Here is a 24,741-nt window from a genome sequence, read left to right as displayed (position 1 = left end):
GTTGTTAGATTGCATAAAGCAGAGGTACAATGATTACCAGGAGTGGCTCTCATATTTTGAGGCCTCATATTTTAGCTTAGAGTATGAAAAACTCTTCATTCCATGGGAAAATATAGGTGATCACCTCAATGAGACATTCCAGTAGTCAGATATGGAGTGTATAGATACTGTGTGTTTTGATGAAGGGGCAGAACAGTGTTCTGATAAAACATAGTGGCACATTTGATCTTCCAACTGTAAATTACTGCCATTTTCTTAAATGGTGTAGGGAAATTTTAAGTGGTCTCAAGGAATATCTAGAACTTTCCACGTAGCTATATATATGTGTCATTTTTGCTTACAGGAAAAACTACAAGATGCTTAAGCTTGATGTGATCTGTAGATCACTTTGGTGATAAGGATGTGATATTAGTGATTTTCTAAAGTCACTCCATCTCCATATCTCACTCAATCATTGATTTGTTCTCTCATTCACAAAGATTATCATCCACCATCCACCAGGCACTTGCACTGCGGACTAGGGATCAACACAGATGTGGCCTCTGACTTTATGGGAATTGTTGACTACTGGGGGAAACTGAAGGTAAATAATCACACAGTTACTGTGTGGAATTTATGTGTTAAGTCCTATGATTGGCCGGTGCCGTGGCTTAACAGGCTAATCCTCCGCCTTGCGGCGCCGGCACACTGGGTTCTAGTCCCGGTTGGGGTGCCGGATTCTGTCCCGGTTGCCCCTCTTCCAGGCCAGCTCTCTGCTATGGCCCGGGAATGCAGTGGAGGATGGCCCAAGTGCTTGGGCTCTGCACCTGCATGGGAAACCAGGAGAAGCACCTGGCTCCTGGCTTCAGATCAGCACGATGCGCCGGCCGCAGCGGCCATTGGAGGGTGAACCAACGGCAAAAAGGAAGACCTTTCTCTCTCTGTCTCTTTCTCACTATCCACTCCTCCTGTCAAAAAAAGAAAGAAAAAAAAAAGTCCCATGATTAAGAAGCACAGGACTAACATATATATCTACTCCAAACTGAAGGGTGGAGGACTTAATTATAGAGCTGCATGGTTCAATTGGTAGTCACCAGCCAGGTATGGTTATCTAAATTTATTAAAGTGAAATAAAAGTTAAAATTCTGTTCCTCAGTCTCAGTAGTCACATTTCAAGTACTTGATCGCTACCTGTGACACCTTGCTGCTGTATTGGACAGGACATATCTAGAATGTTCCCAGCATCACAAGTTCTATCGGACAGCAGTGCTCGAAGAATGATGGTGGTTGAACTATGTGAGGCAGTAGATGTTTATTCTAGGATGAGGGACCATTTCATGTGAAGTGACAAGGAGCACGGTCCACCTAAGAACCTCAGAAAAGGTTTTGGTGTGACTAAAGGGTCATATGGTTCATCTCCTTCAGAACCTGTAATTCTTTGTAGAGGCTGGGTCATGGCTTTCTTTTAAAAGCAGTAGGGACTGTGGCATGGTTCCATGCAAGGGAAGGGTGTGATAGCATTTGGCTTTCAAAGCGATCTCTTTGCTTATAAGACCAATGGATTGCAGAAGGCAAGAGTATAAGCACATTATGCTACTTAGTCATTGCCAAATAAAGGACAGATGTTGACTAAAAGGCTTGAAAGACTGGATGCTCTGACATGAATTTTGTGGGTCCCAGACTCATCACATCATTGTTTTCATCAACATTATCATTGTCATTCATTCAATGTTCGTTATGTGTCAACCATAATGAAAATACCTCCAGAGCATTAAGATCATATATAATAAAGTACCTAGTAGAGATGAGATGTTACTTCTTTATAAGAACCAATTATTAAACAATGGAATAGATTCTTTTTTCTAGTGCAGAGGTCTCAGTTCTCCTTGAGCACCCTTTGTTTATATCTGGAAAAATATTAGATTGGGTTCTTTGATTACACAATGAGCTCTTGTTCTGAAATGAGACAGATGGACCTCAATTGCATAGGAAAACAGATGGAAAGATAGGGAGGAAGATATTGCTAATTTGTGAAAGATTTTGTATATCATTTTTCCTATACAATCCTTACAATAACTCAATGACAGATTAGAATTACATTTTCGGTGAGTCAAACTGATCTTCTCTTTGCCACAGGGAAGAGATACTGATGTGAATAAGACAAAGCCAGAGTGCTCTGGAGCTAGCCAGGAAGAACCTGAGTCTACCGGGCTTAGTGCCACAAGGAAGCGCAGGCAGACTGCTCTGGGTCTTTGGAGGAGAAATGAAGTCTGGCTGAAGGAATCAAGGATTGGAGTGAACAAAGTCCCATTCAATACATTGTAGCTCCTTTAAGGCAATAAACTATGACCCAAAGCATGTTCTGGGGGCTAAGTCAATGTTTCAGGTTCTGCAGCCGGAACCTGGAGAGTTGCAGTCTAGGAGGGAGCTGGATGGCGCTGAGGCCGGGTGGGATGGATGTTGGAGGGCTTTGGACTTGATCTTGCTGGTCCAGAGCAAGTAGTGAAACACTTTTACCAGGGGAATGATATGGTTGACTTTGAATTTTAAGAATCATTCTAGCACCAGTGAGGAGAATGGAAGAGGGGCGAGTCATTGTGTTCAGGTAAACTGTTAGGAAAGACTTCAACACCTTGGTGGGAGATGGTGGTGGCTTAGAGTGGGGTGATGGTGGTGGAGACGGGAAACAAGTGGAGGCTGCCAGATTTCTAAAAAACTCAGGGGCTTGTTAGGGAAGAGCCCGCTCCCACATGCAGATAAAGCAGCATTCCTGCTGACTTTTCACCATAGAATCAGGTACTGTTCTGCGGAAATACACGGATGCTTTATTTATTCCCAAGAAAGTTACAGTTTCAGAACTTTCTGACCAAAAGGAAGTGAAGGAAAGGGAACTTCAAGCACTTGAGAGGAAGGGATGTTCAAGGCGGTAAGGCAAGCATTGAACAATCCAGGAAAAGGAAGCAAGAGGAGAAACTAAAAAGGCAAGAGATCTTTATGATGCTTTTCTCTCCCGTGTTTCATCTATCAAACAGGACTCCCTTACTCCAGGACCAAAGCAAAATGACTTCTGTAGATCTCCTTATGAAGATATTTCTAACCATCTCCCTTTGGAAAAAAACTAATGCAAGCCTGCAGTCAAAAGGATGAGCCTGTGCCATTCTTCCAGGCTGTGAGCGTGCACGCATGTGTGAAGATGCACACCCACACTTACACGTTCACACGCAGGCTCACCCCCATGCAGATCCAACAGTTGGTATAGAACTGGAGAATAACTCCTGCACCATTCTTTTTTTTTTATTTGACATGACAGTGTTTCCATAGCAATGTGAACTTGAATTTTCGAGAGGCTATTTGATGGGGCGTTGGCAAGACAGGTGCAATCATTAATCGTACACGAGTCTAGCTTTTTTTTTGGCAATGGCTTGTTATAAAGGAAACCTGAGGGATTGTGGGTTGCTGGGTGTGGAGTGAAACCCTTGGGCCTCTTATCCATCTGTAATGGAAACACATTCTGTCTTCTCTTTTATACTTGTGTCTTAGCGTCCTCTCTGTGGCTGCCCATCCTAGGGCAAGAGCAACTGGAGGAACACGCAGCAAGGAACTGCTTTTTTGGTCAAAGATTTGGGAAATGAAAGTGCTTTCTGGGCACATTGTTATTTATATTTCATCACTGTAATTATTTTTGTTAAGGATTCTCATCTTATTTGTTTGAGAGTTCTTATTTAGTTACTTGATAAAGGTTGCTTTACACCTTTGCAGTCTGTTCTTGTCACTGCATAGAGAGATTGCTTCCTTCATTAATATTTTCTTGTAGGCTTAATCAAAATGTGCTCTTGGTTTGAGCTGAGCATCTTCAAATATAAGTAGCCAAATGTCCAATTCATGCTAACTTTATCAAAACTCAGAAAATTCATGTGCCCCTGTATTCTTTTACTATTATCTATTCAAAACAACAGGCAACCCTGTTACTCCAGCTTTGGTTGCCAGGGGCAGAAATCCACTCTGAGCTACTTTAAAAAGAAAAATGGATACGTGAACTCTGCTTCTGCAAAGCCCAGATACAGAGGACGCTTCATGTAGGAGTGGGCAAAGACATTGCCAGAAAATTTTCATCTCCATCTCTGTGTTTCTTCCTTGCCCTTCTTTGTCTCATCATCGTTCTCCAATGTTGCCAGAGGGAAAATCACCAACTCTGGCCTCGTTTCCTCCTTTTCAAGTTCCTGACTCTGAATGCAAAGGCGGAGTCTGTTGTCTTCTACCTCCCAAAATCAAATGCCAGTGAGACAACTCTGATTGGCGTTTCCCTCCTGCCTGGATCATCCACTGTGGCTGAGAGGATGGGGAACAATGATGGATAGGCCAGGGTCACGGGCCCATTCTTGGAAGCAGGAGAAGGGCCAATCACAAGACTGAAGTGGGGTAGCAGGCACTTCTCAGTGGGAAGACCTGTGTTTGCAAAACCAGAATTCCACAAAGCCAAGCAACCTCAGTTTTATCCTTGGAACCTTCCCCATCTTTAGGATCAAAAGCTATCCACAGCAGGCTAAGCATTAAAATCACTGTGGGAACTTCATAGTACAGATTCCCAGGACTCTCTCCTTAGCAATTCTGTGGGTCTGAGTTTTTAAGGCTCCCTTGGTTATCCCAATAAAGAGCTTGGTTTGGGAACCACCTGTGAGTAAACACTTGAGGGATAATAATGTGCAGAATCTTGAAAGAAAGAATAAATTGAGCTAAATATACTTTTATGGTGCAATGTTTAATTGAACTTGAATTCTTCAGAAACCACTTTCGGTTTTTGGTAGATCTCATCTGATTCTTCCTATGTGGACTAGGAGGCAGGAAGGGCTCAGACTTGAGGATGAAAGTGCAAGGCACAGGAACATAGTGAAGACGTGTGTCGCCTTTCAACTACCGGCTTCAGAACACCCCTCTATGTTTTGGAAAGTAAGCACCTTGGTGAGATGAAGAATGAGCTCCCACTTTATGAAATGAAAACCCCAGGAACACAGTCTTCCAGTCTTCCTTGCAGCCACAGCTTAGATGTAGGTCCTAAGGCTTTGACTTGTGAGGTTGTGACATGAACCAGCAAGGCCAGTGGTGGAGGTGAGAGGAAGGCCTCATAAACGGGAGTAGAAAAATCAGGTGACCCATTGGGTGCCTTCCTGAGAAGAGGGCCCCATCTGAGGCTGGAGATTTGGCGTGATCCCCAAGGTTTTGATAGGCCGAGTGGGGGGTCTGAGCAGAAGGGAGTGGGGTATGCGCAGTTGTAGTAGTTTGCCACTAGACTGTGTTATTTCCCACTTCAGACCATCCCCGTCCTCAGAAATCTATTAAAGCTGTGAGATGGCTGCATTTCTATAAAATGTGGAACTCGAATGAGAAACACAAAAGTCACTATAGAGAAATCTACTATAGAAATTCTGAAAAACAATCTTTGAACAAAATCAGGTCTTAAAAAGGTTTCAAACTGGCAGTCCTCTGTTTAGCCCACAGCCCTATTAAGGGTAGCTGCGATTACGGATTGAACAGGAATTTGTTCCCCAAACTCATGCAGATTTTTAAACCCTGAAATCTTTTTTTAAACTTTTATTTAATAAATATAAATTTCAAAAATACAGCTTTTGGATTATAGTGGCTTTTCCCCCCATAATCTCCCTCCCACCCGCAACTATCCCATTTCCCACCCCCTCTCCCATCCCATTCTTCATCAAGATCCATTTTCTTTCTTTCTTTTTTTTTTTTTGACAGGCAGAATTAGACAGTGAAAGAGAGAGAGAGAGACAGGTCTTCCTTTTTCCATTGGTTCACCCCCCAAATGGCTGCTACAGCCGGCGCGCTGCGCCAATCTGAAGCCAGGAGCCAGGTGCTTCCTCCTGGTCTTCCATGTGGGTGCAGGGCCCAAGCACTTGGGCCATCCTCCACTGCATTCCCGGGCCATAGCAGAGAGCTGGACTGGAAGAGGAGCAACCGGGACTAGAACCCAGTGTGCCGGCGCCGCAGGTGGAGGATTAGCCTAGGGAACAGCAGCGCCGGCTCTAGATTCATTTTCAATTATCTTTATATATAGAAGTTCAACTTAGTATATATTAAGTAAAAATTTCAACAGTTTGCACCCACACAGATACACAAAGTATAAAGTACTGTTTGAGTACTAGTTTTACTGTTAATTTGCATAGTACAACACATTAAGGACAGAGATCCTACATGGGGAGTATCTGCACAGTGGCTGTTGTTGTTGATTTAACAATTGACACTCTTGTTTATGGCATCAGTAATCACTAGAGGCTCTTGTCATGAGCTGCCAAGGCTATGGGAGCCTCTTGAGTTCACAAACTCTGACCTTATTTAGACAAGGCCATAATCAAAGTGGAAGTTCTCTCCTCCCTTCAGAGAAAGGTACCTCTTTCTTTGCTGGCCCTAAACCCTGAAATCTTAGGCTAACAGTTGATGAACTAAGGATGGAGACTTGATCTAATTGTGGCTTCTGAGAAGTGGGCCTGGTGGGAGGTCTTTAGGCGATTGGGGGCTTAACCTCAGAAGGTAGTTCTCATGAAGGGCTTGGTTGCTTAAGCTGAGTTCAGCAAAGCTTCCCTCTGCTTCCAGGCTCACCATGTGATCATTCCTCTGCACCACCCTGCTGCTGCTGCAGCTGCCAGCATCCACCAGACATCAGACTAACGGGGCTGCCTGATCTTGAACTGTGAACCTCCAAACTGCGAGACAGAGTCCATCTTTTCCTTCTCAAGAAGCCCTTTCAAGTATTATAGATAAGGCAACAAAGAGCTGACTGATACTCACATAAATCCTTGAAGAAGTTGCTAACATCTCAAAGAGAAGGCTTCACACATATACACACACAAACAAATTAATTTGGTCTTCTACCACAAAGTGAGCTATCTGGTATTACTAAGTTGAGCTTGTTGAAGGTTTGCCAGCAGCCGCCTCACCCATTGATGATCCCTGATTGGCCCTGGCACCCATCTGGACTCTTATTTGCAGTCGGCAAAAGTTGACTCTGACAAATTTTAGTAGGAAAGGAGTTTATTAAAGTATACCATATGGTTCACAGTACATCCTAGAGGTTGGGAGAACTGTGCTGGAAATGCTGTAGTGAGAAATGACACCAGACCTCATGCTATTGCTCTGGGACTGCCAAGACAGGATGGTTAGGCTCCTGAACCAGACCCCACAGACAGCTGCACCTGCATCACCAGTTCTGGGTGTTTAATGCTGGCTACTGCTGTGTAGCTACTGTGTCCACTGTGTGGACCTACACCATAGGAGGGGTTCTGTGACATCGCTGTTCTGCGTCAGACTTCTTCAACCTGTAAGGTGAACAGGTCTGGTTGCAAGAGCTCGAGTCACTTTCCTGCTCCCTTGCTTCAAGGGAAGCTACAACTGCGTAACTGGTACTTTCAGCTTTGTTGGTAGAGGCAAAGCTCTGACGTGTCATTGGGAAGAGCACTCAGACACAGGAAGGGATTTGTGATATTGGACAGCCAATAGAACAGCCAGTGTCTGCCATAGTCCCCGAAGGCATCTGAGTTTGCTGTCCTCACCTCCTACACACCAAATCCCAATTAAATTAGTTGAATGGAGTATAAGACTAATAATGACATTAGTAATTAGAATAACACTAGTAACATTAGGAATAAATAATAGGAAGAGTGCTTGAAAAGAATAAGAAAAAAGGAGAAAAGGAGAGTAAGAATGAACTACAGCCACCAAGAGGAGCAACTCCAAGTGATCCATGCCTTGACAAGCTTTTGCTTAAAAGCAGAACCCCTCTATTTCCTTTTTGTTTTTCTTCTCTCGTTTGCATTATAGACTACAAAGCTCACGCAGAGCCCTGTGAAACTCACTTCCTTCATCCTGTTTGGTCAGGAAATATTGGCTCCAGCTTAGAAGTGGTTCAGCTCAGTCAGTCGCCGAAACACCAGCTGTCTAAGCGATGAGTTGGTCCATCCAAGAGGTAGCTATTTAGCCAACAGACAGATGGCCAAGAAAGCCAAGTTAGTCGGATGATGTTTGTCATTCAGGAGGCTTGCTGCCAGCTGAAATTGCTAGGAGCCAACAGATTCGGAAGCCATAGACCACCATCTTGGATGTGCTTTTGGGATCTCACAGATACCCAATTAGCAACGAAGGACAAAACAGGACAGATTTTGCTTTGCTGAGCCCACGTCATGTAATGAGGAAGAGCTATGCTCACAGTGCCAATGGTAGATAAGGAGGTGGCTGAGCTGTAGCTTGGCCAAAAGTGAGATAATCACAACCCAGCATGAGGAACATGAGAGCAAGGACCAGCAGTGAAAACGGGTGTCCAGGGAAAGCAAGGGCTACTTACAACACTTTCTCCAGAAGCATATTAGATTTCCAAGCAAGAAAGTGTGACTTACTGCACATCATAAATAATAAATGAGAATTAGAGAGACCATACATTAATCTTTGAAACTATCTAGTATTAAATTGGAAATACACTCGGAAAATGTAGCCAAAGATAGAATCTATGCCATATATTCCGTGCATTATTTCTTCTTTAAAAGAATTTTAGCTCCTAACATTTAGTTATTTATTTTATTTTTTAAAGATTTATTTATTTATTTGAAAGGCAACATTACAGAGAGGCAAAGGCAGAGAGAGAGAGAGAGAGAGAGAGAGAGAGAGAGAGAGAGAGAGATCTTCCATCTGCTGGTTCACTTCCCAGATGGCCGCAGTGGCCGGAGCTGTGCTGATCTGAAGCAAGGAGTCAGAAGCTTCTTCTGGGTCTCCCATGCAGGTGCAGGGGCCCAGAACTTGGGCCATTTTCTACTACTTTCCCAGACCATAGCAGAGAGCTAGATTGGGAATGAGGCAGCTGGGTTGTAAACTGGTGCCCATATGGGGTGCCAGCACTGCAGGTGGTGGCTTTACCCACTATGCCACAGTACCAGCCCCTTTGCACATTGTTTCAACAAATCTTTAATATGTCTGTACTGTGTGCCAGAAACTATTCTGCAGAACCGATTATGATGAACAAAAATCAGTTGATTTCTCCCCTCATGGAGCTTACAATGTAGTTGAGAAGAAACTCTTAGTCAGATAACAAGACCGATGCATGTTCCACTGCAATTCTGGTGAGCAGTGTGAATTCAGGTGCATATAGCTCTGAAGTCATAGGAGGATTTAACCACTTACCTACCTATCTACCTAACTATACATATGTATATTTTCAATATATACATATATATGTGTGTTCTATATGCATATAGTCTCCCACCTCAGTTTATTATGATCAATGTTTTTTTATTAAAAATTCTGTGGTACTGTAGTGTAGTAGGTGAAGCTGCCACCTGAAGTGCCAGAATCCCATAAAGGCACTGGTTTGAGTCCCAGCTGCTCCACTTCCAATCCAGCTCTCTGTTAATGGCCTAGGAAAGCAGTGGAAGATGGCCCAAGTACTTGGGTTCCTGAACCCACGTGGGAGACTTGGAAGAAGCTTCTGGCTCCTGGCTTCCTTCTAGCTCAGCCCCAGCCATTGTGGCCATTTGGGGAGTAAACCAGCAGATGGAAGACCTCTTTCTCTGTCTGTCTGTCTTTCCCTCTCTCTTTGTAACTCTGCCTTTCAAGTGAATAAAATAAATCTTTTTAAAGAAATTCTGTGCTTTGAAGCATACTCCTTCCTCTACCAAAACTTTAATTCTCACTTGCCTATTACTAATATTAAAAATTCCAGAAATGTTCTCATGTTCTCCAAGTTTGTATTACCAACTGACAACAAGTGGTTCTGAACATATTAGAAGCCCTTGTGTATTTGTTTCAACTTTTCTAGTGTAGTTTGAAGGAAGAGCTTTGAACATGATGACAGGTGACTTGCAATCAAACCCAACACTGTCACTTGCTAGGTACCATGAGCAGCAGACTCTCAACACTCCATGTCCTCCTCTGTACAATAGGCTAAGAAGACCTTCCTCCCATATGGTGGTGGCAATTAAATGGGAAAAGTTATCAGCAATCAAGGCTTCTCCCAGCCAAACAAAACCACAGAGTTTCATTCTATTCCCAGGTTAGACTTTAAAGTTGGGACACAAGGCAAAAATGGCTTGGAGTCACACTCATCCTTGAAGAAGCTGTCGAAACTGTCAGCACGGTGGTTCACATACTGGATCCTGGGGAGCCCAGCACCGCCAGTTACTCTTCCAGAGTCAGAACTGATTGCTGTTGCTTCTGCTGAATGCCAGGTTAACGACTGGATTTCTTTCCGTGACCGTGTTGCGGGAAGTACTTCTCTTTAATACTCAATGTTGCATGATGCTCATCTCAGAGACCGCAGCAGACTCAGGCTTCCGTCTTAACGCTCACTGTAGACTGAAGCTCATTGACTGCAAGGGCGAGGAGTATAAACTGCTAAAATCAGGAAAGCTACGTCTCTAGGACCCTCCAGCTGCCAAATAAATTGCTGAGTCATCATTCCCTTCTCTGGCTCTAGGAACCCTCGGCTGTGTAACCACTGCCAGGTTTCTCTCCCACCCCACCGGACTGCTCTCAGGATGACCGTTTCTGCCCTGCTGTTCTGAACTTCCTATATAATTTCTGCTTTGGAAAACCCATCTATGCCTGCTCAGTGCTTCCTTCAGAGGAGACCCAGTGATTAAGAGAATGGAGAAGAAAGAAAGAGGAAGAAAAGTAAGCCCTTTGTCCATCCCTAGCAAGGACTTCACAAAACTGGTTCCTTACCTCCATTCACAGGCTGTAGCTATGCAGAATCACAGGAGTTCATCCACCAGTGATGTCTTGTCCTGGAAACTCAGCGTTGATTATCATCTGAGTGTGTAAACTCCACTCCCCTCATCCCTGGGCATGCTTCACTTTCCTCCATTGTAATGTCTAGGAGGTTAAGATGTGGCCATTTCTTATCAACAGTTGATGGGCCTTGCTCTAGGGTATTATGGTCTGATGCTCACCTTTAGTCATTGGTAGATTGCATAAATTAATGATGATTGCTACCCCTAATTAACACCTCTGGCATCCAGGCGCTGTTGAATATTCTGCTTACATTTCCCCATTCAGGTCTCACACAACTATGGGCTGAGTGTTGTTTTTATGGTTTCAGTTTGCTTGGCTAAGGAAATTTTTAACTTGCCCCATGGCCATAGCGTTAGTAGGAGGTAGAGCTGATACTAGATACACTGCCTTTTTTTTTTTTTTAAGGATTTATTTTAAAGGCAGAGTAATGGAGAAAAAGGGAAAGTTTAGAGAGTGGAAGAGATCTTCCATCTACTGGTTCACTCTCCTAAGGGCCATAGTTGCCAGGGCTGGGCCAGGCCGAAGCCAGGAGCCTGGGAACTCCATCTGGGTCTCCCATGTAGGTGACAGGGACTCAAGTTCTTGGGTCACAACCAGTGTTTTCTCATGTGTATTGGTAGGGATCTGGATCAGAAGTGGAACAGCTGGGATTCAAACTGGTGCTCCACTATGGGAAGCTGGCATTACAAGTGGTGGCTTAACTCACCAGACCACAACACTGGCCCCAGATACACTGTTTTTAACCCAGGGTTATTCAGCCTGACTGCAGATGGACTCTTGGTCGATGCAGTCCATCAGTGACATCTACAGAGTCAGAGCTTCAGTGTTACCTGGATACTGGCACATAAAGCAGATTCCCAGTTCCCCAGCAGGACAGAGCCACATTTCACAGTAGAGCTGGAGTCTGCATTGGTATGAAGCCTCCTGCTAGCTCTACCAGTAAGAGCCATGGGTTTGAATCCCGCTTTCTTTATCTATTCAGCAGGAAGTCAGAGTGCCAAGGAACATATCACACACTTGGCACTGAGCGGGAGCTTTTCTGGGTGCTGGAACATTAAATAAAAGGCTGGGTGCACCTGACATGTAACCAGAAACGTTGATACTTCTCATGGACTTCACCAGTTGCAATGCAGTTGTGTTCTTAAGTGTGTGCCTTGGGACTTCAGATGTCTGTGCATCTTCTGAATGTTGAGTGAACTGATGTTGATGAATTGGATCAGTACAACAAAAGAAGGGAAATGGATGTTCAGCTTACACGTGTGTGAGAAAGAATGCTAGTTTTTTCTCTTTCTCTCCAAGCTTTAATTAAGTTCAAGTGATGGAGAAAAAGTGTTCACACTTTTTCTATTGGAAAGAAACATTTTCCCATTTTATAAGTGTATTTTAAATATGAATCACAATGTCATATACGATTTCACTGACCAAATGATAAACATCCTAAAATTAGCAGTGTCTCCTTTCCATCTATTCTGCTAAGTTGACAATCTGTTAGGTTTTCCTGTTTTCCCTCTTCACTGGGACAGTGAATTGCACAAACAAAATGATGTGTCTCTTGTTCTTTCTCCCCTCATCAAGTGTTGCTTATGCTGCCTTCCTAGGGCTTGTCTTCTCCCCACCTCTTCCCCTGATTTTTTTTCTTTTTTTTTAATTGTTTATTTATTTGAAAGTCATAGTTACACACAGAGAGAAGGAGAGGCAGAGAGAGAGAGAGAGGTCTTCCATCTGCTGGTTCACTCCCCAATTGGCTGCAATGGCTGGAGCTGTGCCTATCCGAAGCCAGGAGCCAGGAGCTTCTTCCAGGTCTCCCACACGGGTGCAGGGGCCCAAGGACTTGGGCCAGATCCTCTACTGCCTTCCCAGGCCATAGCAGAGAGCTGGATTGGAAGAGGAGCAGCCAGGATTCGGACCAGTGCCCACATGGGATGCGGGCACTGCAGGTGGTGGCTCTACCTCCTACACCACAGGGCTGGCCCCCTGATTTTCTATTCACCTCACTGTTGGGGGATCAGTTTTGGACATACTATATTTCTTCTTCCCTGGGTGAGGTGGTTGAGTTAGGGTTGGGAACCCTGAGCCAGGTAGAGAAATGAATCTGTTCTGTGGGATTTTGAGGCATCCTTTGGATGGATGGATCTTCAGTAAGTGGAGTTTGGGACTTTCAGTTTTGATTTTCTATCACATGAGCCTCAAAGAAAGGTAGATTGCAGTGAGCAAAAGAGTAGCACAGCTGTTTCAAAGAGACAGGGGAGAGAGAGAGGCCATATTTGGGGTTATTCTCAAGATTTCACTGCAGTTCCAAGGCTCAGCTCTGCTGTTGGACTCTGGAGCACATAATCCTTCCAATAAATCCCTTTTGTGCTTTATCAGTCTTTCATTCTTAGGAAGTAAGTATTTGAAGCCCCCTCAAATTTCTGAAAGCATATTACTTTTCCTATCATACATACATCACTATATATACGTTATATATATATATATATATATATATATATATATATAATTTCCCCTATGAGAAATAAGAGCAATGATAAGTTACTTAATTTGGTATACTTATTTTTATTAACTTATTTATGTGTACCTACTCTTTGCTAAATTTTGCTCCTAAAAAGTCAATAGACAATGGAAAATATAAAAATCATCACATTTTAAAAATTGTGATAAATATAAGGACTGTGGCAAACACAAGGTATTATGGGAAGACCCATGAGGGGAGTCAAAATCTGCCCAAAACCCTGAAGGGAAAGTCTTGCTGCCTGCTTATGTCTCAGACGGGCATCTAGTGGGCCCAGAAGATGCGGAGGAACTGTTTCAGTTTTTCATTTCTAAAACCAATTAAAATGTTAAAAAATGATCCATCAAGTTTTCCCCACAATACCATCTTCATATAAAACATGTCTGTCATTTGGCCGTCTCCACGAGGAGGCCATGCAGGTTCACTCAGCTCTGGAGCTTTCCAGAACTCACAAAGAGTTCTTCAGCCATTTACACTTCCTTGAAGAACACTTTCCTGGGTTGGTAACTCTCACTATAGTGACTAAAGGACAGACAGCGCCGTGCACCCCTGTCCGGGCCTGACGTGAGCCTCAATGCCCACTCTCTCCTTTTCCACCTTCTGCACCCCGACCTGTGGCTGCCTCTGCTTCGTGATACCCACTGTCATGTTTCACTCAACCCTGCTGAGGCCCTCAGAGCTGAGACACTTTCTTCAGACATAAAATGTTACTCACGACCCTTGCTGTCTTGGGCTTCCTTGAAGCTTGCTTTGGGATGGTTGGCTGAGCAGTCACTGAATTCACTGACCACAGGAATAGCTTCTCTACGCAGGATCAGTTCAGATTCCAATTTTCTATAAAGTTTAACCCAACTGCAAAAAAATGATGTCATATCTAATAGTAAAAAAAGTATCTTGTGGATCAAATACATCATAGGAATCTCAGAAAAGGAAACCTGTAGGTCACGTCTAGGTACATATTTTCAATTGGAAAAAGAAAAAAAAAAAAAGCAGATCTGTGTTAGGGCTGAAGAGAAACTTGCACTTGATCCTGGTTGTTTTTCTGGGGGAGTAGGTACGGCCCCTTCTCCAAAATGCCAGGAAAACCTTTCCCAGAGGCAGGAATTTGGGTGTGTTAATGTCTTTTGTCAGGAAATACATGGCCTTTCATGGTAGAAATTTCTGGAACATTCCTCTAAGGAGGATTATGGAAGGCAAGGAACAGTGGTTTAGTAAAATTAGCTCAAGCAACATGGGCTTTATTGAAAGAGCAGAAGAGAATCTCCAGAAACCTCACATGGGAAGAAGGGTTGATGGACCACCTGAGAGCAGGAACTGGGAAATGGAGATTAGCCCTTCCCCCTCCCTTTCTCTGAAGTGCTGAGTCCTCAGAATCGGCTTCTGCCTCCACTGTGGTTGGTCCTCCATTCTTCCATCATACTCCTCCTAAATGGCCGTGCCAGCTGGGAAACTGCAGACCTCGCTTCTGTAGCACTAGTGCTCCCTGGAAGCCACCCTGGTGTCTGATTCTGATCCGAGAGAGAGAGAAAGAGAGAGAGAGAATCGGGCAGCCCCAACTCATCTGGCCAAGCTGGGCCATGCAAGTCTTGGACTTCTGGTATCACATGGATTGACAGTTCTAGAACCTGGAGCTGTCCCTGTTCAATCAACTGTGGTGGGAAAAAGAGGGCTGTGGGATTGACAGTACGAAATAGCTTCTCTTAGCGGGAGTCCATGGAAAATGTCATGTTCCACATCTTCAGATTCCTCAAACTAGCAGAAAATCTTTTAGTAAGGAACCAAGACTTTCATCCCAATTTACCCAAGAGGATTTGAATTTAAATTCTACTGAGAGACCCATTTAAACCAGTTTATGTTATAAGGTGAATGACTGATAAATAGCATCCAGTCATTCCTCCATCAATTACTGAATTCTTAGTATGGTCACGCCACTAGATTTTGGGGGCTACAAATGAATACTTTTGGTGAGGGGAAGAGGAGAAAGGGAAGAAATGTCTTTAATCTGAGTTACTGCTGGAAGCAAGTGCCTGGAGAAGAAAAAGATTCAGAGAGAATCTGTCAGGGTGGTGGGGAAGACAGCCAACAGAGCTCTTTTCTCAAACTCCTTCTGGCTTGAAATCGAACATCCCAAGTTCATGCTACCAAATAGCTGTTCTGGACAAGGAAGCCAGAGAGCTCTTAATCCTACAGGAGAAAAGGAGCAGCCAAGTTGGAGTGAACACCTGCTCTCAGAAGACAGCGGGGAATGAGAGAGCACTGCAGGTGTTACCAGCACGCGGTGGTCAGGGCTGGGGGGTGGGGGTGGGGATCAGAGAGGGCAGAGAGGGTTCTGGGGCAAAGCTGTGTGGCTCAGGGGGAGTAGCTGGCACCAGCTCACTCGCTTTGGTTATAGCTTAGGTGGATGAGTGACAAAGAGCCTGAGGCCAGTCCCTGCCAGCTCAAGCTGGGGGTGGCTCCCCTACAGCAGAACCTGCAGGCCGCTATGGTGTCAAGAATCCACTTTTTATTTGCACGATTATACGATGGGGGGGGGGAATGATCCAACAGCAGGGGCACCTCTACTGCGGACAACTGGACTCCCAGGGCCCCAGGGCGGGGTTTAAGGCTCAGCACTGGGCCCTCTTGAAAGGACCCACGGAGCGACCAGAGCGTAGCTGCGCCTCTGGCTTCAGTCCTGGAAAGGCTAATGAGAAAGGCCTCTTGGAGGGGGGTCGTCATTCATGCAAGGCCATCGCTCAACAAACATCTCTCCGGTCAAGATTCCGTCCCCATGGCTCCAGGAGCTGCGAGCGGCTGGTGGGACGCTCTTTCGCTTTAGGACATGGCGCCTGCCCTCTGACAACTGCCAGTCAAGAAGGAACTTGGGACCGGAGGAGCCCACGTCGCAGAACTGGAAAGCAGACAGGGGTCGTTAGTTCGCAAGCGGCGCCCCCTCGCTCAGGGCTAGTGACTTGGCCAAGTTCGCGCCTCTGGTCACAGAGAGAAGCCCCCGCCCCTCCCCGGGCTGCCCCGGGCTGTGGAAGAGGAAGGCACCTCGCCAATCAGAGGCCGAGATGGCAGGGGGGCTGGCACGGTCCGGGGTGGGGGTGCATCCACAGGGGAGAGGGGGCCGGGTTTTCAGGGGGCGCGATTGGTGTTGTTACAGGGGTCCGGTTTCAGAGAATCCGTCCTGGCAGAGTTAACTCTCTCCCACTCTTGCCCTGGCCTTGCTTGGGGCGGATTCGCCCGGGAGTGCGAGGGCGCGCCCCTGCGGCTTCGGAGGCGCATCCTCCCGGAGCGGAAGGCAGGACTCCGGCAGCTCCTCCCGGCCGCCCCCGCGGACTCTGGCGCGCTCCAGGCCGGCGGGCTCTGGGGGACTTGCAACACTCCAGGCGCGGTCGGAACGCCCGCAGGTCCCCAGGTTGCCAGCAGCGCACCGCGCGCATCCGCTGCGGCGGATCCATCTCCGCAACTCCGGCTGGCGGCGCCGCGCTCCGCTCCGAGGGCGCTCGGCTGCGAGTCCCGCGCTGGGGAGGGGCGAGGGAAGGCGCTGCCCGCTTCGCCGGCCTGGACCGAGGAGGGGGCGAGCAGGCGCCGAGCTGGAGCAAGCGCAGGGCTGTGGGCGCCGCTCTCTGGCCACACGCTCTCCGTGCCGCGCGCTCTCTGGCGGCTGGGTGGCCGCGAACCTCACCGCCCAGCAGTGCTGCGCGCCCCACTCGCTCCGGGGTGCCTTAAACGCCAGGCAGGAGCGTCTCAGCTGGGGTCACCAGACGCCTTCTCCCTTTTTTTTCCCGGAGTCCCGCGGGCTGAGCAGTAGGCCAAGCCCAGCTGGACGCTGCTCTCCAATAAACAGCGCGCGTGTGCGGGCTCGGCGCTCTGCCGGCAGCGCCGGGAAAGTTGTGCGAAGGGGCCTGGGGCGTGCGGCCAGGCAGGGGTGGGGTGGGGGTGGGGGCGGCGGCCGAGCCGCCCTGCGCACTGCGCCCGGCGCCCTGGAACCGATCCCTCGAATTTGTACTTTGGCTGCTGGCGACCTGGATGGCCGCTGCCTACCTGCCCGCGTGCGTGTGACACCAGGCTTTGGGGGAAATTTCTGACCACGCGAAAGCGGAAATCGCTGGCGTCCTGGCCATGAACACAGCCTCGCGTTCTTCTCCGTCCCGGGAACACCTTCGGCCTCTGTGATTCAGCCCCGCCGCAAGCCGGACGCGACCAGGAGCGACACCCGCACCGCTCGGCACCCGCCACCCTCGCGGTTTCTCCGGGAGTCCGCTCTGTGTCTCCCGCTCCGTGGCTCGCCTGGGGTGGGGGGTGCCTGGCTCTGGGGGTGAGGATGCTGTGTTTTCTCCCCTGAGGTGTGAAGGTGAGCGCTTGGTGACTTTCAGGTGTCTAGGATCCAGGGCGGGGGCAGGGGCTCCAGGCAGCGCTGCTTCTTGGGCGGAGGAGGGTAGGGTAGGGGGTTCTGCATGAGCTCCTTAAAGGACAAAGGTACCAGAGCCGGCGAGAGAGCTCGAGCGGAGACTTTGACTTCAGACCGCGGCATCGGTGGGAGTGCGCGCGCCGCCGCCGCCGTTCCTGCAGCGCCGTCCATCTAGCCGCCGGCGTCTTCCCGATCTGGGATCTCCGGGAAGGAGGCGGCGCGGGCTCGCAGAGGCGCCAGCCGGCTGCGGCTGCCCGGCGGCCACCATGGGCTCCGCGCGCCGGGCGCTGTCCGTGGTGCCGGCCGTGCTGCTGGTGCTCGCGCTGCCTGGGCTGCCGGTCCGGGCGCAGAACGACACGGAGCCCATCGTGCTGGAGGGCAAGTGTCTGGTGGTGTGCGACTCGAACCCGGCCACGGACGCCAAGGGCTCTTCCTCGTCCCCTCTGGGGATATCGGTCCGCGCGGCCAACTCCAAGGTCGCCTTTTCGGCGGTGCGGAGCACCAACCACGAGCCGTCCGAGATGAGCAACAAGACGCGCATCATTTACTTCGATCAGGTCAGACCCGGAGGGACGCGGGACTCCGAGGGGGTGGGCGGCGTCCGGGCACCTCGGGTCGGGGCTGCCTGATGGGCTAAGCCGCTCTAGTCGCCGCCCCGGGGACTCATTTGGTCACCGGCTTCCCCAACAGGTCTGCGTCTGGAACTTTGTCCCCTAAACCGGGGCCCCTCTAAAGGAGGATGCTGGCTGGGGCGGTGGGCGAGAGGCTCGGCGAGCGGAGGCGGGCAGCGGGAGCTCAGGACAAGTGTAGCAGCAACAGGTCAGCAGGTGCTTCAGGGACCTGGGACCCTGGTCCCTGCACTTGGCAGTCTCCTGGCAGGAGCGCTGCCTCCCGCGGAACCGAGGCGGTTCCTTGTGGTCCCCGCGGTCGCGGGATGAACGTTTGCGCCGTGGTCCCGAGTGGAGGAGCGCCTCCGCCGGGACAGCTCCGGCTCCACTCTGTAGAGATCCGGCAGGTGGCCCAGAGGGCGACGGCCCGGGACCGGCCTCCTGGGGCTGCCGCCAGGTAGAGAGAGGGGAACCCTTCTCTGGGACTTGGAGAAAAGTTGCCGGGGAGGAGGCGAAAATGAATTGGGCAACCGCACTGCGCTCCCGTGGGGAAGCGCCGGGGAGCTGGTTCTTCCGTGCTGGGCGCCTGTCTTCAGAGAATTGCAAACTGCTGGGGAGAAACAAGACTTTGAGGCTGAGGGTAGGGGAACGGGGGAGGAACTGCCGAAAGCGACTTGGTGGTGCTCGGTGGTCTGATGTATGGGGAACCCCAGGACACCAGCGTAGCTTCAGCGAGGAGTCTGAAGGGAGGAAACGGACTCTGGAGTTTTAATTTCAAACCCAGCAGCGCCCAGCGCCTTTGAAATTCCAAAGTCACAGCTCACCACCACCGTCTGCAGAACCACAGTGTGCGGGAGCACGGGGTGGGTGGCGGTGCAGCGTGTGCCGGGAAGGCGGGAGGGGACAGTTGTGTTGCGGACTTAATTTTTCCTAAGCAATGCCCTCTCCAGTTGGCCACAGCGACTCTCTCTCTCTCTCTCTCTCTCTCTCTCTCTCTCTCTCTCTCGGCTTACTCTTGAATAGCCGCAATTTTAAAAGAATTAAGTAATCCCATTTGGGTTTTGGTGCAGTGTTTCCCATGTTGATGGAAATGAAGTCGAGCACCATCCCTGGGTTGTGTTTCAAGGCATTCATTAAAGGCTGAAGTAGCGTAGCCCTCACAGGATCCTCAGCACCAGGCGATTCTTACGGTGACCTTTCTGTCAATTAGGAAAGGAGAGGTGTTGCTTCTTTTGCTCAGGGAGCCGTGCCGCTCAGAGACAACAAGACACATTTAGTTATCAATGCTGATGTGCCTGGATGCTCCCATTACAGTGGAGCGTCACAGCTTTATGTGTAGCCAACACTAATCCTCCATTTCCATCATGGCTAATGAATTATGGGTACATGTCTGTGAATCAGAAAGTCCCCGCTGAGTGCTTCGGATTATTTTAAATGTGCTTTGGGAAAAAGAATCCTTGGGGAAGCCTCTGTTGGGGATTATGGGCAGCTGGTGACTTGTTGAAAGGCCGCCCGCCATCAGGTCAGGGGAGAGGGCTCTGCTGTGTGCAGGGAAGAAGGTGGACTCAGAATAAAACCTCACACACACATGCGTTTTAAAGCAGGTGTGAGCCTGGCACACCTACCTGGCTGTCTCCACGTTCTGACGCACTCGGAGGTGGCAGTATGATTTTATGAAACTACCCAGGAGCTTTGGAAACGTATTGCTAGTGAAAAAGAAGACAGTGTTTCAGAGACATGGTAACAGATAGCCAAGGACACATGGGGAATACATCATTATAGGGTCATTGGGTTTTTCTGGATGCCATTTACAGGCATATTTCTTGGAGAGTAAGGAAAGAAATGCTAGTTATTTTATTCTCCTCCCACACACTCTATTCTTCTTATAAGAAAGAACTTATGTGACTTTGCAAATTTAGCCCAAGAGGTCACTTATTGAAATTCATAGTTAATTTCATCACCAGGAGAACCGTGCTGAACATCTTGGAATACAAAATGTGTTGTTGTTATTTATTTATTTGAAGCGGTGCCTGATTTCAGTTTTCCTTTTGACCCTTGAATAAAGAACAGATGATTGATAGGAGGATGATGGATAGTGCTAGAGTGGACCACAAAAGGCCACCCATTTCAAGGCCCCGTCTTCATTTATGCTCTACTCCATGGCAGCCAGGAGGGCTGATTCTTTGCAAAAAATATGTGATCAAGGTGCGGATGGCACAGGAATGAAAAAAAGTGGCCATGGATCTTGGAAGAGGGTTGGCAGGGGCTCAGGGCAGGACCAGGCAGCTGTACCACTTTGTACCCCAACTGTCCCATGTCATGGCTTATGTCCCAAGGTAGAGGGGGTAACCTATGCTCTGAGTGATATGTCCAGGGATGGCTGCAGAGAGCCTGCAGGTGCTGATTGGCTGGCTGGAGCCGTCGCCTCAGGACATGGGAAGCCTTGCACACGGTGGGAATGTAAATACTTAGCGGATGCCTTTTTATCTGACTCTCAAGGGAAAGCTAATATTTATAAGCCTTTAACACGTCACCTAGGTGTGCCCAGAGCCACTGAGTCCTGCTGGGAGTTGAAGTATGAATACAAAGCAGTTACTTTATCTTCCCTATAATTTTTAAAAGACAAAGAATCTTCTAGTATAAAAGTTCACTTTCCAAGTCATTTAAGGGGAAAGAAATAGAACTAAATGTTTTATTCTCTATGGTTTCTTAGTTATTAAGTTAGAAAGAAAGTGCAAAGAGGGATAGAAAGAAGGAAGGGAGGGAGAGAGGGAAGAAAGATACACTTTGCTTACAGAAGAGAACATTGTAATAATTTATGGCAATTTATTATTTTTATTTGTAGATCCTAGTTAATGTGGGTAATTTTTTCACACTGGAGTCTGTCTTTGTAGCACCAAGGAAAGGAATCTACAGTTTCAGCTTTCACGTGATTAAAGTCTACCAGAGTCAGACCATTCAGGTATGTATCCTACCCCTTGAACAAGCGTGTTTATCTTTGGTGGTCGCATATTTAAGAATGTATCCAAAGATGTGTTTTCATTGTGAAAGTAAACAGCCATCTTTGTGGTTTATTTTGAAAACATTTAACTTCCAATTCTCTTCTTTATATCATCATTAAGGCATGTAACAAAAAAGCATGTAGAAAAATAAACTACTGAAGTTATTACCTTAATAACTACCTACATTTAGAAACTGTAACTTGGTAGATATTTAGGCACAAAAACCTCATTTAATCCATGTGCAAAAATCATTTGAATTTGTAAGATTTAATCCATGTGCAAAAATCATTTGAATTTGTAAGATTAAAAACCCACAAGACCAGCAGAGCTTTCCTAGTGCATACTAACTAAGTAAAACAAATTTGTTATTTAAAAAAATCATGAGACACAGTTGAGCAGTAAGAATAAGTCTATGATAGATATTTAGCTTAGTTGCTAGGATGCCTGCATCCCGTGTTGGAGTTCCTGGGTTCAAGTCCATGGTCCAGCTACTGACTTCAGCTGTTTCCTAATATGCACCCTGGGGTGCAGTGGGTCATTGCCACTCACATGGGAGACCTGGGTTGAGTTCTCTACTCCTGGCTTTGTGCTCAGCCTAGACCTGACCATGCAGGAACTTGGAGAGTAAACCACCAGATAAGAGTTCTATATCTCTGTTTCTCAGATAAACAAAAAAATAAAAATAAAAAAAAATAGATATATGAAGGAACAACTATTTGATAGCTTTGCATATATATATTTTTAAAAAGTTATACTTTGTTTGTGGAGCAGAGAAAATAGAGACCTCTGTTTGCTGTTCGCTCCCCACTTTCCCAGGAGCTGAGAAGTCAGTTGAGGTCTCCCATGTGGTGGCAGGGCCACTACTCGAGCATCTCCTGCTGTGTCCTAGGGTACACAGTAACAGGAAGCTAGAATTGGGAGCGGACCCAGGGCTTGAACCCAGGCACTATGATAAGGGCAGTGAGCATCCTGAGTGGAGTCTACACTGCTCCCCAGATGCCCTCCCCTCAAAATACTTTTTTGTAAACAGGATGTGCTGTGGTTATGCTTTAGTTTTTCTTGGTACCCTGATGCTAGAGACGTCTTACCAACTACAATCTCAGCTTAAAATATATTTGATGTTGCGCTCCCTAAGATAGTGAGTTTGCTCTTACCCTACAGGGAGCAGTGGAGCTAGTCCCTGTACACTCAGATGTGCTAACCCGTGCCTGGCTGTGGCATTCCAAAGTAGCTTCTTCTCACCTGTTCCATATTTGCATTGTGTCTGATGTCCACCCTACACACTCCTCCACCACCTCCCCATATCCTAGTGAAAGTACAGATTGGCCAATTTCAGATTTAACTTATTCACTACTATTTTAACTTGAGAAGAGTGAATGGTTAGTGACTAGATTTACTTATATGGAAAATTGTCCACGTCCCCCCTATATTTTGAGATGTCTATAGTATTTGACACAGTGTCATCAAAATTATGGTATGGAAAAAAAGTTAAAATTTTGAGTTGATTTTTTTTGCTAATTATCCATCATTAAAATCATCAATTGCCATGGTGATTATACTTTTAAATATACATTTCTTCTCAGGGAAAACAGAAAAGTAAATCAAAGCATGCCCATATTCCATTATCTCAAATGATTTTCAGCACTGTGCTTCTTGTAAGTAGAAGGACGTTGGTAGAACTGATTGTATCCGGGTGTATGAGGCCAGTGGCCACTGGGTTTGTTTTCACTAATGGGCTGGGAGGCCACAAGCCTGCTTCATTACTGAAATATTGCTGTTGAATGAAGATGTGAACAAAGTACTGAGCTTAATCTGTGTGCCGAGAGGAAGCCAGTTTTCACATGGCTATGATGCCGTTCATGGATAATATTCCTTTGATGGAATTTAAGGAAATTCCAATGAGAGAAATTTGAAACAACATTATTTCAATATACATGCAAAGTCTGATCCCTCGCGGTTGATTTATTCGGAAGGAAAGGGATGCCCGTTCTAAATGTGCAGGCATTTCACAAGCGCTGTCATCTTACACACTCATTATTATCCCCAGTGAATGTTTTCGCTTACAAAGGAGCTTCTTGGTGATGTCTTTCTTCTCCTAGGTTAACCTAATGTTAAACGGAAAGCCGGTAATATCTGCCTTTGCTGGGGACAAGGACGTTACTCGTGAAGCTGCCACCAATGGGGTCCTCCTGTACCTAGACAAAGAGGATAAGGTCTACCTGAAACTGGAGAAAGGTAATCTGGTTGGAGGCTGGCAGTATTCCACGTTCTCTGGCTTTCTGGTGTTCCCCCTCTAGAATGCGGCCTCTCCATGGTGTTTGTCCTGGTGAGGGGCAGCCCACCCCTGAGTTACTGGAAGATCATTGCTTCATCCTTGGATTGACGTCCTTTTTTGGTTTCTCGTGGGTGAACATGGATTCTCTATACGGATTCTAGACCTGTCCGAACCAACACAAAGTTCCACAGATTATTTTTGTGTGTGTGTGCTTTTCAGTATACTTGGATCGGGACTCAAAGCAGATAAAACCTATCTATGCTTCCATGTAACAGTCAAAAGCTGCCTGCCGACTTTACTCTGAATTTAATTTCCTGGAATTCATGAATTTGTTGCTGATGTGGAATTTTTGTTTATTTAGTTATTTTTAAAAGACTGGCAAGGAAGCATTTGGAAACTTTCAAGTTTTGACTTCAACCGGTGATTAGTGTGATAACTGCCAAAGAACTGTATGCTGTGTTGATGTATTGATTACCCCTGTTTTTCTTCCTTTGAGGTTACTTTGTTCTGTTCTCCGGAGGGAACTGGCAGTTTCTTGGTGACTGGTGTTGTGTTTTCTCAATGGCCTCCCTGACATGGTTCCTTGAGATCACCAACATGGCTTCCCTTAAAAAAAAAAAAAAAAAAGCTTCTTAGTTGTATTTTAATTATAAATGTGAAAGAGTCATATTTTCCAAATTGTATTTTCTAATAGGAAGAATAGATCATAAATCTGACAAGGAGAAAGTTGCTTACCCGAATTCTAAGCGCTCAATCCCCAAACCTCGGCAAAACGGCTCTCCTCTATGGGAAATCTTATACTTTATTGCTCAACTTTAATTAACATGATTGATAATAACCACTTTATTAAAAACCTAAGGGATTTTTTTCCTTAGACATGACCACTTTATTAACTGGAGATGGGATACCCTTGTTTTTAATTATATCTATTTTTCAAACCTTCTGTTGTGTTTGAAGCATCATCTGGTTTTGCCTTAACTCCTTAAATTGTATATATTTATCTGTTTAGCTAATATTCAGTACAAATATCCCATATCTAAGTTTAGTGCAATATTTTATTTTGTCTTTTGTATTGGTCACAAGAGTTCATAAAATTACTTATGTCTGTTACAGAATAAAGGTTAACATATGTTAGTTGAATTGTTTTGTCCTTTGGGTTTTGGAAATATAAACTGTACACGACT

The 24,741-nt window shown here is 46.6% G+C and overlaps 1 protein-coding gene across 1 annotated transcript; it reads left to right on the top strand.

Annotated features, from left to right (window-relative positions):
- The first annotated feature begins 17,938 nt into the window (after positions 1–17,938).
- CBLN4 (cerebellin 4 precursor) lies at positions 17,939–24,455 on the top strand. Its single transcript, XM_062202400.1, has 3 exons — positions 17,939–18,229; positions 21,126–21,242; positions 23,382–24,455. The coding sequence occupies exons 1-3, from the start codon at positions 17,939–17,941 to the stop codon at positions 23,577–23,579; spliced, it is 606 nt and encodes a 201-aa protein (XP_062058384.1). The 3' UTR covers positions 23,580–24,455.
- The last annotated feature ends 286 nt before the right edge of the window (positions 24,456–24,741 follow it).

Source organism: Lepus europaeus, chromosome 10 (assembly GCF_033115175.1).
Source record: "Lepus europaeus isolate LE1 chromosome 10, mLepTim1.pri, whole genome shotgun sequence".
NCBI lineage: Eukaryota > Metazoa > Chordata > Mammalia > Lagomorpha > Leporidae > Lepus > Lepus europaeus.
The sequence above is the reverse complement of the archived record's forward strand: the minus strand, read 5'-3'. Positions and strand labels throughout refer to the sequence as shown.

What these genes read in the sequence shown, in the direction of transcription:
- CBLN4 (XM_062202400.1), top strand. Translation starts at nt 17,939, where the DNA reads ATGGGCTCCGCGCGCCGGGCGCTGTCCGTGGTGCCGGCCGTGCTGCTG. An exon ending in GCATCATTTACTTCGATCAG is followed by an intron (nt 18,230 to 21,125) that starts GTCAGACCCGGA and finishes TTTTATTTGTAG; the next exon opens with ATCCTAGTTAATGTGGGTAA. An exon ending in ACCAGAGTCAGACCATTCAG is followed by an intron (nt 21,243 to 23,381) that starts GTATGTATCCTA and finishes TTCTTCTCCTAG; the next exon opens with GTTAACCTAATGTTAAACGG.